This window comes from Ursus americanus, chromosome 25 (assembly GCF_024610735.1).
Source record: "Ursus americanus isolate L20-20 chromosome 25, mUrsAme1.1.p, whole genome shotgun sequence".
NCBI classification, from domain to species: domain Eukaryota; kingdom Metazoa; phylum Chordata; class Mammalia; order Carnivora; family Ursidae; genus Ursus; species Ursus americanus.
The window spans coordinates 16287081-16302710 of NC_142151.1; the positions used below are offsets into that span (position 1 = coordinate 16287081).

General features: G+C 40.2%; 1 protein-coding gene across 4 annotated transcripts in view; it reads left to right on the top strand.

Moving 5' to 3' along the window:
• Positions 1 to 1378: 1378 nt before the first annotated feature.
• The window catches only part of DERA (deoxyribose-phosphate aldolase), a 128960-nt gene continuing 114708 nt past the window's right edge, over positions 1379 to 15630 (top strand). For all 4 annotated transcript variants that reach the window (XR_015721607.1, XR_015721608.1, XM_045781506.2 and 1 more), the window contains exon 1: positions 1379 to 1491. Coding sequence is in view for 2 of the 4 variants with exons in the window: in XM_045781506.2 (XP_045637462.2) it covers positions 1461 to 1491 (31 nt within the window). In the remaining 2 variants the exon portion in view is untranslated. The remainder of the gene's footprint in view (positions 1492 to 15630) is intronic.

Below are 15630 nucleotides of genomic sequence, written 5' to 3' on the forward strand. Positions count from 1 at the left end.
TTTTTAAGATTTTATTTATTTATTTGACAGAGATAGAGACAGCCAGCGAGAGAGGGAACACAAGCAGGGGGAGTGGGAGAGGAAGAAGCAGGCTCATAGAGGAGGAGCCTGATGTGGGGCTCGATCCCAGAACGCCGGGATCACGCCCTGAGCCGAAGGCAGACGCTTTAACCGCTGTGCCACCCAGGCGCCCCTAATTTAGTGGAATTATTAACTGAGCTGCCTTTTCTTCTTTGAGACTAAGGGTAGAGGGGTGGGGCACATAGATGTAATCTTCCAGAAGGAGAAACAACAAAATTGGAATTGAAAATGCAGACTAGGGGAAAACATTTCTTTAGTATCTACTATGTTTTACACCAGGAGGATTAATATTTTGAAACAAAAAATGATTCCTGGGGCCCCTGGGTGGCTCAGTTGGTTAAGCCTCTGCCTTTGGCTTAGGTCATGATCCCAGGGTCCTGGAATCCAGCCCAGCATTGGGGGGGGGGGATTCCCTGCTCAGCAGGGAGTGCGCTTCTTCCTTTCCCTCTGCCCCTCCTCCCTGCTTCTGTTTGCTCCCTTGCTTGCTCGCTCGCTCTCTTGCACGCACTCTCTCGCAAGCAAAAAAAATAAATAAAATCTTTAACAAAATAAAATAAAATCTCCTACCACAGGGACTGGCTCGATCTTGGACAAGCCACAACTGAGTTTTCTTTCTCCCAACAGAGTGGAGGTGCCTCTGATTGTGAGCAGAGATGAGTTGACTAGTAGTCTATGTTGAGTGACTCTAGACAATTTTAACCTCCTGGTTACAGAAAAGTTAGGCTGAAAAAATGTGACTATCACAGATTCAGAGTTTAGAGCTCCAAGAAATTGTCAAGGTCATTTCTTAGAGATGAGGAAAATGAAGCTTAGAAAGGCAATTCATGTACCTAGTGTCCCCCTTAATTACCATCCCTGCTATGCTGAGAAACCAGACTTCTCACTTCTAAGGCCCTACCCCCGCCCTGCAACGGAGCTGCTTCTCTTCATGAGGTCTAGGTTAGAAGTCACAGTGTGCTCTGGGCCATTGTTTGCTCGCTGGCTGCGAAGGGATCAGTGCTGCCCTTCAGGTAGAGGCTGCAGAGCTCTCTGCACTTGGACAGTTAACTTAATCTCGTTACTTAATCTTACAGTGAAAAGTTTCTAAACGTTTATTCAGTGCATTTGGCAACTCAAACATTTTAAAACGGGTTTTGGTGGCATTATTTCGGGAGCTAGTACTCTAGTCCCACATTTGGGGGAGTAGTACAGGAGAGCGGCGGTAGGATCTCCCCGCAAGTGAGCGTGCGGTGGTCGGACCGAGGCACCGAGGTACCGAGGTCCGCGGCCCCGCCCCCAGAGGGAGAGGGGCGGGGCGAACGCGGCGACGCCGCGGGGCGGGCGGGAAGCAGGAAGGGCTGGGCGTTGAGGAGCCGGCGACTGCTGCAGCGGCCTGCGCCATGTCCGCGCGCAACCGGGGCACGGAGCTGGGTAAGGGCCCCGCGGGTCGTCCCCACCCGTCTCCATCGCCTCCCGCCTCCCGCCCTCGCCCGCCGGGGATGGTCGTCCGGGCGGGAAGCGGCGGCGCCGGGTCCGTGCGCACCCACCCTGAGCAAAGGCCAGTCCATAGAGACTTAACTCTTGTGCACGCTGGCACCCAGGCCTTATGTGGTGAGCGGAAGACGTAGGAAAGGATTCGACTTTTCATTTTCCAGCTTAATTCGTTCACCTTCCGGCTCCCTGTTTGCAAAGAATAAACCAAACCAAAAAAACCACAAAAAACCCAAACCCAAAAACCAGAACCAAAAACAAACCCCCGAAACCAAACCAAACCAAACCAAAAAAAAAACCCAAATAAAACAAGATAAAAACCTTTCTTACCCACTCAATCGAACCACTGTGCGATTTAATGCTGATTTCCATAGGTGAGTTTACCACAAGCCGTAACCCTGAAATGGCCATGCTGGTGGGAAAGTTGTTAGATCTCTGTACTGTGTAACTTACTGTCAATTGCGTATGATTTTAGTAGTGCAGAGATTTGTGAAAGTGCCTGAATTATTTCATCATCTTTCATTTTACTGATATTATCAAATATGACTGGCAAGAAAAGTTTAGTTCTGATTTCCTAAAATGTAAATAATTTGTAATTCAAACATAAGCAGAACCATAATTGGAGCCAAAGGTTAAGGATCTCTAAGTATTATAGCTCGGATATCTGTATCCTGGATCTTCAATTTAGCTGTGTGACTTTGGGCAAATTACTTGATCACTCTGTGCTTCAATTTTTTAATCTGTAAAATGCTTATACTTCATAGGGCGGTTTGGAAATCAAATGAGGATTTAAAGTGTTTGGTACTTTGTGGATACCTAGTAAGAGTTAATAATAGTATGATATAGAATTCTGGTTTTAAGTCCCAATTTTCAGAAAAGTAGTTATAATTCTAAATAACACATTCAGGCACTTTTTTTTTTTCTTTAAAAGTGACTAGTCTAATGAAATAGTCTAGACTCGAAGAGGTAGTCCAGAACTTTTGTTAAATGGTACGCGTGTGTCTCTATAAAGACACTTGATTTCTTCACCATATTGATTCTCCTTTAGTTATTGCCCTTTAGCAGATTATGTTTTAAGCTCTAGTTGTATCCCTGAAATGTGGACTTTAGTAATAAAGGAATATTTCCTAGATTAGGTGATCCAGAAAGATGGTGGATGGGCTACAGGGATGGAGTATCCTCAGGGATATGGCTCTCTAACGTTGTACACATCGAGGATACACCCATTATTTTTCCAAAACTTAGACGTTTATTTTTTTTCAAGAAATACAATTAAAGCTATTTTTACTTTCTTTTTTTATTTTTTTATTTTTATTTTTATTTTATTTTATTTTTTTAAAGATTTTATTTATTTATTTATTTGACAGAGAGAGACAGCCAGCAAGAGAGGGAACACAGCAGGGGAGTGGGAGAGGAAGAAGCAGGCTCATAGCAGAGGAGCCTGATGTGGGGCTCGATCCCATAACGCCGGGATCACGCCCTGAGCTGAAGGCAGACGCTTAACCGCTGTGCCACCCAGGCGCCCCTACTTTCTTTTTTTAATTGGTATAATTGACAGATGACATTTTGCTTGCTTTATTTGCAAAAATTAGCATCACATCCATACATTTGTTGAAAAGTAACAGTAAAGGGGGGCTTGGGTGGCACAGTTGTTGAGCGTCTGCCTTCGGCTCAGGGCGTGATCCTGGCGTTCTGGGATTGAGCCCCACGTGGGGCTCTTCCGCTGGGAGTCTGCTTCTTCCTCTCCCACTCCCCCTGCTTGTGTTCCCTCTCTCGCTGGCTGTCTCTCTCTCTCTCTCTGTCAAATAAATAAATAAAATCTTAAAAAAAAAAAAAAGAAAAGTAACAGTAAAGACAAAAAACAATTGCTAGGTAGAATAATAGTAAATTTGATTTTTATGCTGCAGCTATTTAAAGGATAAGAGTTTTGTTTTATTCTTTTCGTTTAAATAAAATCAGATATATTTCAAGGACTTTTTCCTTCACTGGTATTAATGATTAATCCAGATAGAGGTTTAGCCTAAAATGTAAAATAAGTTACTTGAATTATTTATGTGCTAGGGAAAAAAAATCATTCAGTATTAATTTATGCAGTATATTAACTGATGCCTTTTATAGTTTTCTAATTAAAAGTCTTTTTGAATAAACACTGTCACTTTTTTAAAGAAATTAACATGTATTCCCTTATTACAAAAGGAATTCATGTTTATTGTAAAAATTTTAGAAAATACAAATACAAAAAAACTAAAATTATTATTAATCCCGTCACTTATTTATATTTTAGTGTATATACTTTTAGTTAATAGACGTTTTTTAAATAAATAGGCTCATCTGAGACTGAACCTCACCCTCATGATAAAATCCTTTAGGGCAAACATTCTTTTCTCTCATGGCATTTAGATATGTGAAAGAAAGAACAAATCCTCTAACTTTAATGTTAATTTTTGTGTCCGTGTATAGTGATCAGTGCTGTCTGCCTGCTTAAGGTATTTTATACTTACAACATTCATTTCTGATTTTCTCCAACTCAAACATAAAGCTAAAAAACCTTTTTCTTTGGGCAGTGTTTGCCTTAAGTTGGTAAGTGACAGCTGTATCCTCATAAAAGCTTGATCAGTTTGGAGTCAGAAGGGAAAAAAAAAACAACCCTAAATCTGGGCCTGGTATCGAGTAGCCTGTGGTTCTGGCCAAGCTACTTGGTTTGTTTCCAACTAGGTCAGTGGTTGTCAAAGTTTGCTGCCTGGACTAGCAGCGTTGACGCTGTATGAGAGGGTATTAGAAATGCAAATTCTCAGGCCCGGTTGAAATCTTAATGAATCAGAAGCTCTGGGGTGGGGTTGGGCCTTCTGAGTATTGATCAGTCCTCTTGGGTGGTTCTGCAGCACACCGCAGTTGGAGAACCACTAGCTTGATGATCTCGATGGTGCTATGGAACGCTTCTGGCCCTATGTATTCTATTAAAATGGACCTATGTTCTTTTCTGTATTCTCCTAGACACCTCCAAAGTTTTGCCTAAAATGTACGTACAGTACAGGCAGTGATCTTCCTTTTGTTCATTGATGTATCTCAGGCACCTAGAATAGTGTCCACCACACCAGAGGCCGTTAAACATGTCTGTTGAATGAACGAATGAATTTAGAACTGCTCCTTGTTTGGGAGAACTGGGGCATCCACCTAGACCTTTCTGTGTAAGTCAGGTGCTGGTGGATGTACACCTCCCTCTTTTCTGAATATTATTAAAAATTAGATTTGTCACTTTTGTCTCAAGAGGCTTCTGAAGGATGTTGACTGTATGGCTTCCTTTCAAATGTGATTTTCTTTGGCGGCATCCAGAATATGGGGCTGTTGTATTAGGTGACTTCTAAGGATCTCTGTATCTGTGTATCTGTAAGCTCTTGTGTACAGAAAGAAAAATTTCAAAGATATCTGAAAAACAATGGGAAGAAAGTAATTGAAAGCTGATTTTTAATTTGGAGGGATAGGGACAATTCTGTGGCTTTCCTGTACTGCATTAACAAGAGATGGTTTTAGGCATCTATTCTCGATTGGAATGATCAAGGACCATGATTACTGAGGAATGTAAAGATTCTTTTACTCTGTGGAGGTTCTTCCTGTAGCGCAGATCAGAACAAACAGAAAGGGTAGCTTATTTGTTTAAAACACAGATAAAGGAGATTAGCTTTGGCTAGTTGCCAAGCCAAGAACCATGGTGGGATTTTGTATTGTACAAAGCACATTTATTCATTTAAAAAGTAGTTATTGAGTACCAATTGTGTACTGGGTAGTACTACCTTGGATACAAGATGGACAAGGATAGTTCCTGCTTTCATAGACGTACGTCTGATTCATGACCTGGGCATCAAGCCAAAGCTACAATGAAAATAATTGCAAATGTGATAAGCGGTTATTTTTCATTTATTTCTCTCTATTTAAGAAATTAGATAGATGTACCTAAACTGTACCTTAAATGGATTGTGATAACCAAGTGTTCTGCCTTCTTACATTGTAACTCTTATTTTCCCTTGAAGAACTTAGATAAGAACCAAGAATGTAGGCAGCTCATTTTTGCCACTCTCGTGAAAGCATGACTTTGGTGCAGAATGTAGATTTTGGTAATGGTGATTTTTCCACTGCAAAGTTACCTTTAAACATTTTTTAAGAAATATTTTGAATGAAATTTTAAATCTTAAAGTTAGGCCAAGCATACGATGCTTGAGAGTAGTTCTTTAACACTGGCCATGTGCCAGACACTGTGCCTAGATGCTAGGTACAAAGACAGTGGTTAACATAGAGCTCTAGCTCTGTGCCAGGCACGATGTTAAATACTTTTTGTGTTATCTCAATTACTCTTCACAACAGCCCTGTGAAGATTATGATGCCCTTTTTACAGATGTATACACTGAGGTATAGAGAGTTTTAAGTAACTTGCCAAAAAACAGTTTGGCAGAGCTTAGGGAGAGCTAATGTGGCAGAGCCAGAATTCAAATGTAGGTGGTTTGGTGCTGACGCTGCATGCTTAACCACCATGTGTTGTCTCTCGGTGGTAGTTGGAGGCACTCAATCTGTAAGACAAGAGAAGGCAAGTCAACAGCTGGTGACTCTTTGAAGTTTTGCCTATGTCTTTGTGAAAGCTTTTTGTTTTCTTACCATAATCCACATCTTTTTTTTTAAAACCTTTTTCTTTCTTTTCTTTCTTTCTTTCTTTCTTTCTTTCTTTCTTTCTTTCTTTCTTTCTTTCTTCTTTTTTTCCTTTTTTTTAAAGTAAACTCAATGCTTAATGTGAGGCTTGAACTCATGATCCCGAGACGAAGACTCGAGTGATGTACAACTGAGCCAGCCAAGTGCCCCCCTCCCCCAATAATCCACATCTTAAACATTGCAGTTTGTTTTAGAGAAGATGAAGTTTATCTTGAGAGAGAACGGAAATATCCGATCTTTGGTAGATTAGGAAAGTAGGTTTAGATGTCACTGAATAAGAAATTTTCTGGGATGATGTGTTAAAACCAGCCTTCCTCTGGGAACTTTTTTTTTTTTTTAATTAAGATTTGTTTACTCATTTGAGAGAGAAAGAGAACAACAGAGAGAGAGGAGGGGAAAGGGCAGAGGGAGAGAATGTCAAGCAGATTCCCCACTGAGCATGGAGCCCAAGGTGGGGCTCGATCTCACGACCCATGGGATCATGACCTGAGCTGAAACCAAGAGCTGGATGCTCAACCAACTGAGCCACCCAGGTGCTCCTGGGAATTCTTTATGTAGATATGCTGATGTGCCTCAGAGCATCATGGGGTGGGGACCTGGGAGTGACTGCCAAGTGATCAGAGTAAAGGGGTTTTAGGGTTTTTTTAATTTCTTTTTCTTGTTTCTTTGTGTTTTTATAAAACCCCAGCTCTCATGTTCCAGTCTTTGGGCTTACCTTGGCTTGCTAGGTTTAAGAACCAATCCTGCCTCTTGATGTCATCTTAAGATTAAAAAAAAGAAGAAAGAAAGAAAATACATCCTGAAAATTTGGGGCCTAGCATGGAGCCCAACGCAGGGCTTGAACTCCTGACCCTGAGATCAAGACCTGAGCTGAGAATGAGAGTTAACCTGCTGAGCCACCAGGCACCCCTGTGGGGTGGTACTTTGAAACTATTTAAATATCCTGTTCCTCTGCAAACTTCTAATGTATTTATGTTTGCTTGCTTATATTAGTAGGTATTTGAGGTTTCTTATTTTTCCAATGGGTTGTAATTGTTACTATTATTATTTACTATTCAGATTGTTTCACATTTTGCTAATGGGAGCCCCTTCAGCTTGACTTCTTTCTTTTTGACATGACCATTACTTTTAAGTACTCCCTCATTTTCTGGCTTCACAGGTTATTCCAGGCTTATTTTATACTTTCCCTGCCCTAGCACCAGAGCCAGCCATTTCTCCAAGGAGTGTTTCTTTTGCTGGATAATGGTATTTAGAAGCCAGATCTGGGCTGTTGGTATGCTCATGGTAAATGGAGTGTCTGTTCCCAAGCCTCCCACTTGGCAGGGCTAGAGAATGTATGTACTACACACACACACACACACACACACACACACACACTTACTTCTATATCTACTTATCATCTATCTATATCTCTCTATAATGAAAACCTTACTTCATTATAATGAAACCTTGCTCTCTATTATGAAACCTCCCCCCCCACCTCTCTCCCCAAACAATGGTAAGAAAGGGAAAGGGAAGTGGGGACCAGAATAATTTTTTTTTTGTATATTATAAACTTCTACAGTTTTTAAAAAACAAACTACGTGGAGTGCCTGCTGTTCCTGGCACTTGTTCCTGGATGCTTCTGGTAATGGCTGGGATGTCAAAGTAAGCATTACCTGTCCTCTGCTCTCCCTGGAGCTCCCAGTCCACCAAGGGAGATAGTCCTATAAATCATCACAGAGAAGTAGTCAGATTGCAGAGATAGAGAGGAGTTCACAGACAGTTCAGGGTAGGTTTTTGGGTAAAGGATATCTTTGACAGGGAGTAGTTTCTGCAGAGGGACTGAGTAAAACCAGCATGGCGTGTTTCGTTAACTACAGGAGCCCAGTTTTTAGATTTCTAGTGTAATCTTCTCATTCTCTTATAATGGCTGAGGGTAATATTTTAGTGAAGAAAAAAAACAGTCCTTCATCTTCTGTGTATGAAATGCAGACACAGTCAATATAACAGTTATGTGCATTTTTAGATTTTAAATTGCGCATCCTTTTATGAACGTTTTGATTTTTACCTTATATGTCTTCTACTCTTTGTGAACGTGAGTGTTGAGGCTGTCATTTATTATTCTGCTACTGTTCTGATAAATAGGAAAAAAAAAAGCTAAAGTAATAATTGGGGTTGGTCATATAATTAAATAATTGAAAGTCCTCCATGGTGCCTCCTAAGTTAAAAAAATTTTTTAAGCATCTAAGCCCTGTAGATTTTAATTGTTAGGAAGGAAGATGAACTTCAAGCACTCACTTAAAATGGGATGCCTCTGCCAGGAAAGAAAGACTAGTAAATAGGACAGCAGATAGAGCCCTTGAGGATGCGATTTAAACATGTCACTAGAAATTGTTTAAGTGGAGAGCTCTGGCCGTTTTAAAACACTGTCTGTCACTTGAGGATTGGGTCACCTTGAAATGTGTTCGTCTTTGAGTTAAAGGCATAAAAAGACACTTTGAAATTTTTCAGTTAACTTTGGTGTGTGTTGTGTGTGTGTCTAACGGATGTACCTCTCGTCAGCCTGCCTCAGCTGTAAGTCAGTCCCCTGGAAACCAAAGTGGTTGCAAGAGAAGGATAAATGTTTCATCTCAGCTCCAGCAAACTATACAGAATTTTTAAAATGTTGAGACACTGACTGCAACTTCTGACTCTTTTTGTATAGTCAGGTCTTCCTCCCCTAAAGCAAAGTCTGAGATAAGAGTAGCTTCTGGTAATTACTTCCTAAAAGAGTGCCACTTACTGGTGCTTTGGTTCTTTTGGAATGTGGTTAATGATGTCAAGATCGTGGTCTTTAGAGTCTGGTAAGAATATCCGAATTAACTACTCTTGTAATCCAGATTTGAATAAGCTTTTCAAGTGAACACCTGGTGGACACACTCCCGCCCCCATGGCCACAAGGTAGGAGAGAGAGAGAGAAAGAGAGATTGAGTGTGTGTGTGTGTGTGTGTGTGTGTGTGTGTGAAATTTCATTCAGATTTAACATTTGACACAAAACTAGGGGTCCGGCATACTTAAGGTATGCAGACCGCTCATCTCTGATGTTGAGATCCTTGAATGAACATTTTCGAACCCCTCAGTAGCTTTAACTATCCATAGCAGGGGGAGGAGCCCAGGAATCTGCATTTTTACAAGCTCCCCAGAGGGTTACTATGAACACTTCAGATTCCGAACCCCTCAGGAAATTGTAGAGTGACCCAGATTAATTAGAGATTCAGAGAATCTTCAGTGACAGTGTATCATTTTTGACAGATCTTCTCTGTCACTTTTACGTTTAATTACTTTATCGTATTTTTATATTTGGTTAGCAACATTTCTGTAAGTAAATTTGAGGAGAAATTAGCCTTTTCTTTTTTGATTGCAGGAAGTGAAGAAATGTACATGAAGGCATCTTGGAAAAATCAGGGGGGTTAGGCAGTTAAGTAGTTGCATATAACTGAAAAGTGCATTGTGTCTGAAAAGGAGTATGTTTTATTCAAATAATGCCAGTGACTAATGGGAAATATCAGTGCTCTTCATGGTGATTTTGGAAATTGACATGAGTGTATCTTCTCCATGGTCTCAGACCCTGGAGCGGACAGACCCTAAAGATTTCTCATTACCTGAAGATGCGAGATGATCTACCAGAAGGAGTGATATAGTTAATTTCCTGGTGGAAGGAAAGAACATATTGATGTTTCCTTGAAGATTATTAATTCTGTTTTGTGAATTCAGTGGGAAGGTAGGTTGTGACAATTCTCATTATATTTGTATTTGGCATAGGAGCTCAAGCTCTGTATGTTTTGATGTGTTGAGGGAGATTATTTTTTTCTCTTTAGTATGTAGGGAGAAACTTCAGTGCTTCTGATAGTTTTCCAAAGAAGAAACAAGAAACATATCTTAGTCTTCTATCTTTATAAGCAGAGTTTATTTTCCTTTTTTTTTTTTTTTTTTTTAAGTAAGCTCCACACCCAGCATGGAGCCCCATGCTGGGCTTGAGCTCAGGACCCTGAGATCAAGACCTGAGCCAAGATCAAGAGTTGGACGCTTAACCGACGCTTAACCCAGCTGCCCCTATTTTCCTTTTTTTCTTTTTCAACTTTTAACTCTTCAGGATACAATCATTATTATAATTCAAATTCTTTTATTCACAGGTGTATATATATATATATAGAGAGAGAGAGAGTATCTACTGTATACTCTGTATTTTTCATGTCTTTGTGAAAGACAGAAGAGCAATAGAAGTTAGGAGGCCCTGCCCTTGAGAAACTTCCCTTTAATCCAACTAAAATATCATTGGGGAAGCGCACTGCTGTACACAGAGCAGACTTCGCTCATCATCAGCATATGCAGCTGCCCTGTTTCAAATGATGGACCAGTCAATATTGGATTATTAACCTTTAGATAATCACTTTAAAATACTGTGGGAAATCTCTTCATATAGGCAAAGATCTGATATGGATTTCTATGAGTGAAAACATCTCCATAGATGTGAAAAAAAAATCAGTTTCGGTCTGTAGATGGATACTGTGTTTGATTGGTTGTAGTATTCCCTTCATAATTGCATAATACAGAGAAACTGTGGGACACAGTGATTAACATGTAGAGTCTAGACAATAGACATCGATGCTAACAATGCCGAAGATATCCCAGAGAAAAGCGGAGTTCTCTCTACTCCCGAAAGAAAGTTAAGTTGTTTTGGTACATGACAGTAGTTACTTGTACAGACCGGGTTGAAATTTGGTATCCTATGGGATGAATGATGGGAATCTGTACTTGGCCATGTGTGCTTCACTGGATGTGTTGTGGTTTATTTGGGAAGGATATAGGATTGGGACTTAAGCATTTTGGCCCTACCTCTGCATCTGGCCCTGTGATCTTGGGCAGGGCACTTCAGTGTACTGGCTTTATATGATGGAGGCTCATCAGTTGTAACAACTGTATCGCTGTGGTGGGGGATGTTGATAACGGGAGGAGGCTATGCATGTGTGGGGGCAAAGGGAGATGGGAAATCTCTGTACCTTCTGCTCAGTTTTGCTGTGAACTTCCCTAAAAAATCAAGTCTATTTAAAAAATTAAACAAGAAAGCAGACACATGATCTCTGAGAATCCTTCCAGTTCTGAACTTCTTTGAGTCTTCTGATCATTACTTAGAATTACTCTTCTATGGAATTGTAGGTCTGTGGTGTTCCCTGTGCTTGGAATTCATACTTTTTATTCCTCTCCTGGCCATCACAGTCCTCTGGCTTTTGAGGCTCTAAGTTCCAGTGATTGGTTTACATTCCCCTTCCCCCCTTTCTCTGATGATTGGACATGATTGAGTGCATAACTATATATTTTCTTTCTCTCTAGATGTTTTCATGAGTGTACATCTTGACTTTATAAATCTTTATGTAGGCAGAGCCTTTTATTTTGTATTTATTCCTCTGCATGGCAGAGTATTGATTATAGTCTTACGGTATCTTCCGTAAAAAATATCTTGTGGATTCACCCCTTTCTCTTTTCTTTTATTCCTATGCTTGGCTTGTTCTACGACACACCTAAATCACAATGGTAGCCTCATAGCTAATTTCTCCACCTCTGGTCTGTATTATCTGCCCCAGGAAAATCTATATTCGGCTAAACTTCTTATTGTTTGTTCACACAGAACAAATTATATTTATCTTCTCAGATTTGCTATTTTGGTTATTTGGTTTCTTTAAGATGTACTTCCATTTCATGAGAAATACCCCTACTTAATCAAATTAACATAACCATTGTCTTTAGTCAAAGGAAATACTTGATTTAGTGGGGACAGCAAAATAGTGCTGTCAGGAAGTAGTGAATGGGTTTGGCCAGGGAGGAATTCTTACAAGACTAGGAATAGAAATGCCTGTTAAATTCTGTTAAGATGGTATATTGAATAGTTGAATTAAGTAAATGTGTTTCTCACTTGACTGATTGTGTGTAACAGCATTCTAGAAGTAAGTTGGGTTTGGAATCATGGAGACCTGTGTTTGAATCTTAGCCCTGACATATCCTGCATGACCTTGGACAAATGATTTCATCTCTGAGTGTCAGTTTCCTCATCTGTAAAATGGACCTAATTGCCTATGTGGCAGAGTTAGTGTCAGTATTCGATGAGAAATATAGTTGGATCACCCTTAACTTGATGAGTCACTAATAGATGGTAGACATTATTCCAGTAATCTTCCAAAAATACTGTTTTCATTATTTTACCTTCTCCCTGAAGACTCTTTGTCTCCTCTGCTGGACTGTTCATTGCTCATCTGCTGAGGTCCGTTGCCTTCTCTTCTGGTACTTACTGATTTCCATCTTGTGTTTATATGTTGTAATGATACTTTATTAATAAGCCACTTGAGGGTAGGATCTGCATTTGGTAGGTCTCTGTATCCCTCCTTGCACTTAGAACAGTACTTTTCATGATGTAAGTAATTTGTTTTTATCAGTGTTTATTAACTGGAAAGAATGAAGAAGAATTGTCACCTTTTCTAGGAACTTACAGTGGTTTTTTTACTGCCTGGTGTGCAAATTGCAACCCTTCTCCCCTTTCTTTCTTTGAGGATCCTGGGTCCTTTGGCCTGTTCCTACTACCTCTACCTGCCTCTGCCCTTCAAGGTCAAGCCTGATCCCCCTCCCCCTCTCATGAAAACTTACTCCTCTTGTTTGATAGACGTCCGTTAACACTTATTTTGATTTTTTTTTTTTTTTTTTTTTGCTACAAGTTTTCTTCTCACCATTTTGATCACATTTTCCTTAACACTGAGGACAATAACTGTAAGATGCATACCTGTCTGTGGACTTCGGAGAATGGATCACTGTGGAGTGATTTAAAATGTTTAAAACTTATGTCACCTGGGATGAAATTTTCGTAAAATTAAGTATCTTTAAAAGATATTTTGGTCTACTTACAAAGGTAATACACAGTCATTATAGAAGTTTTTGAAAATTCACAAATATAAAGAAGGGAATAAAAGTTGCCCAGTATCATCCCATGGAGTAGTAGAACTCTGAAGGTTTAGTCCCTGTCTGTGGGAGAGTACATTGAATAGAATTTAAGAGTTTTGGGGGACTTGGAGGATCATCGTTAGAAGCATGTAACTCCTTGTGAGTACTGAATATTGTAAGTACTCAGTAAATATTAACTTCTAGTATAAAAGGTATAAATGGACTCTTAAGGCTTTTAGAGCTACTTGCCTCTAATTAGGAGGCCCGGCTGCTCTGCTTTTTTGGTTCACTGAGTGCATTTTTAATAAACTTTTAAATTTCTCTCCTGCGATCACTCTTCTGCTCTAGAGATTCCTACCTTCTGATTTGCTGTTTCCAATATGCTTGAGACAAGAGCATCAAGGTTACTAGCAATATGAATAAATAAACTAAGAGCAAGAGGGTTCTGCGTGGAGGTTCTAGCAGCCTTCTGCAGTTGGGGTTCTGCATGAGAATTCAGCCTTCCTGCCCTAAGGCATTCATTATATATCACGGATTAACTTCTCTCTGATGCCTCCAGAAGGATACTGGTTCTCTATTGGGAGGAATGAGAAAAATAGTCATTCAGATCATTTTTTTATTCTCTGGTTCAGATGAGGAACCCTGTCTGAGAACTGCTGCTGGGCTCTCCTGATGAGTCGTGTGCATAAGCACTATTGCGGATGCTGGGAAATCCCTATTCACAGATCACAGCCCTTTCCTTTCCTTGTTCTTGGATTCCTGGCAACATGCCAGAAAGGGAAAGTTGATGCCTGCCTGGTTTTTCTTTTTAAGCAATGGTTAACTGTTATCTCATGTCACCAGTTCTATATTGGGCTCCTGGAGGATTCTTAATAAATATATATTGATGGACCAATTGATTCTTTTAACCTTTTAATTATGAAGGTTTTCAAACATTCACAGAAGTGGAGAGATTAGTGTAATGAACTCATAGGCCTGTCCCCCAGTTTCAACAGAAATCAATTTTGCCACACTTGCTTTACTAGCCCTCCTTTTCTGCTGTAGTAACTTAAAGTAAACTCAAAATGACATCATGCCGATTTGCCCCTCTTCGATATGTATCTCTAGAAAAACATTCTCTTGTTACAAAACTACTTGATTGTTATCATGCTAACAAAATTAAAATTGATTTACTTAAAAGATTTTGAAAGGGAGATGCTCTTCATGAAGATAATATAAATATTATAAAAGTTAATATTTATTGAATACTTACAATATGCAGGGCATTGTGCTAAGTACATGGAGTAGCTTGTACTTTACTCTTCCCAACAATTTTATGTAGTCAGGTTTCATCCTCATTTTACAAATCAGGGGGCTGAATTTTGAGAGGTAAAGCATCTTGTGGTCATACATCTAGCAAGAGAGTGGTGACTTGGGACTCAGCCCTGGTCTCTGTGACTGAAGAGACTGCTCCTCCCCTGAAAACAACACTGCTTCTATATAGACTTATTTAAAAAAATTTTTTTTACTTATATATTTTGTTGTCAGTATCACCTCACATTCCATATATGACCACTTGCTGTCTTAACTCGAAACCCAAAATGAAGGGAGGTAGGATATCTATAGATAATTTCCAAATGTTATTTTAATTAATAATTTTTAAATTTCCTGTTCATTCTTCCTCTTAGGGGGATTCTAAAGCAAAAATGATTACTTTAAAATTCAACTCTGTGTATTTGCATTTTGGACTATATGTTAGACATGCCATGGGCAAGCAGTGAGAACGGGAAAAAGCCAGGGGCCTAGATCAACCTGTTGGGATCATTAATCCCTGAGTAACTGAGAATCAGCCGGTGTCAGGGATACTCCCTGTGAGGCAGGGGAGGTCTTGCCTCTGGGTGCACCAGCCTCTTGTTGCACACCTTCCACACCCTCTGATTGGTCTACTTTCAGGGTACCCTTCCCCTTGTTTTAAACACTGTCTGGGAGAACAGAAAATTCACTTCCCACTCATGTTTGAGAGATTGATGGCATCAAGAGCCACCTTTTCCTGGGAAAGCTAGCTTAAATAAGTACCAGGGAGTGATACATGAATTGTGTAATTGGAAATATTTACCCATAGGGAATATTGGGTGATGGGAGCCTTATTGCTATACCTGAAATCCCACCATTTCTCTTACGGCCGCTCTGTGTTTTGTCTAGTTGACCTTAAGTCAAGTCTCTCAGCCTTCTCTGTGGCTGTTAAATCCTGCCTGCAGACAGGAATACCCTTATCTGTGAAAATTGGACAAGACCCAGCTTCCCTAGAGAGCTGACACAGTTACATGCCTTCCACAGCTGCTTCAGGTTCCCCCAGCCCCCGAGGAGCAGGCTGCAGGAAGCCCAGTGTTCCTGCGGTGCCCCACCAGGAGGAATGCTTCCAGATGAACATGGCCGCCAAGTTGTTATCATAGA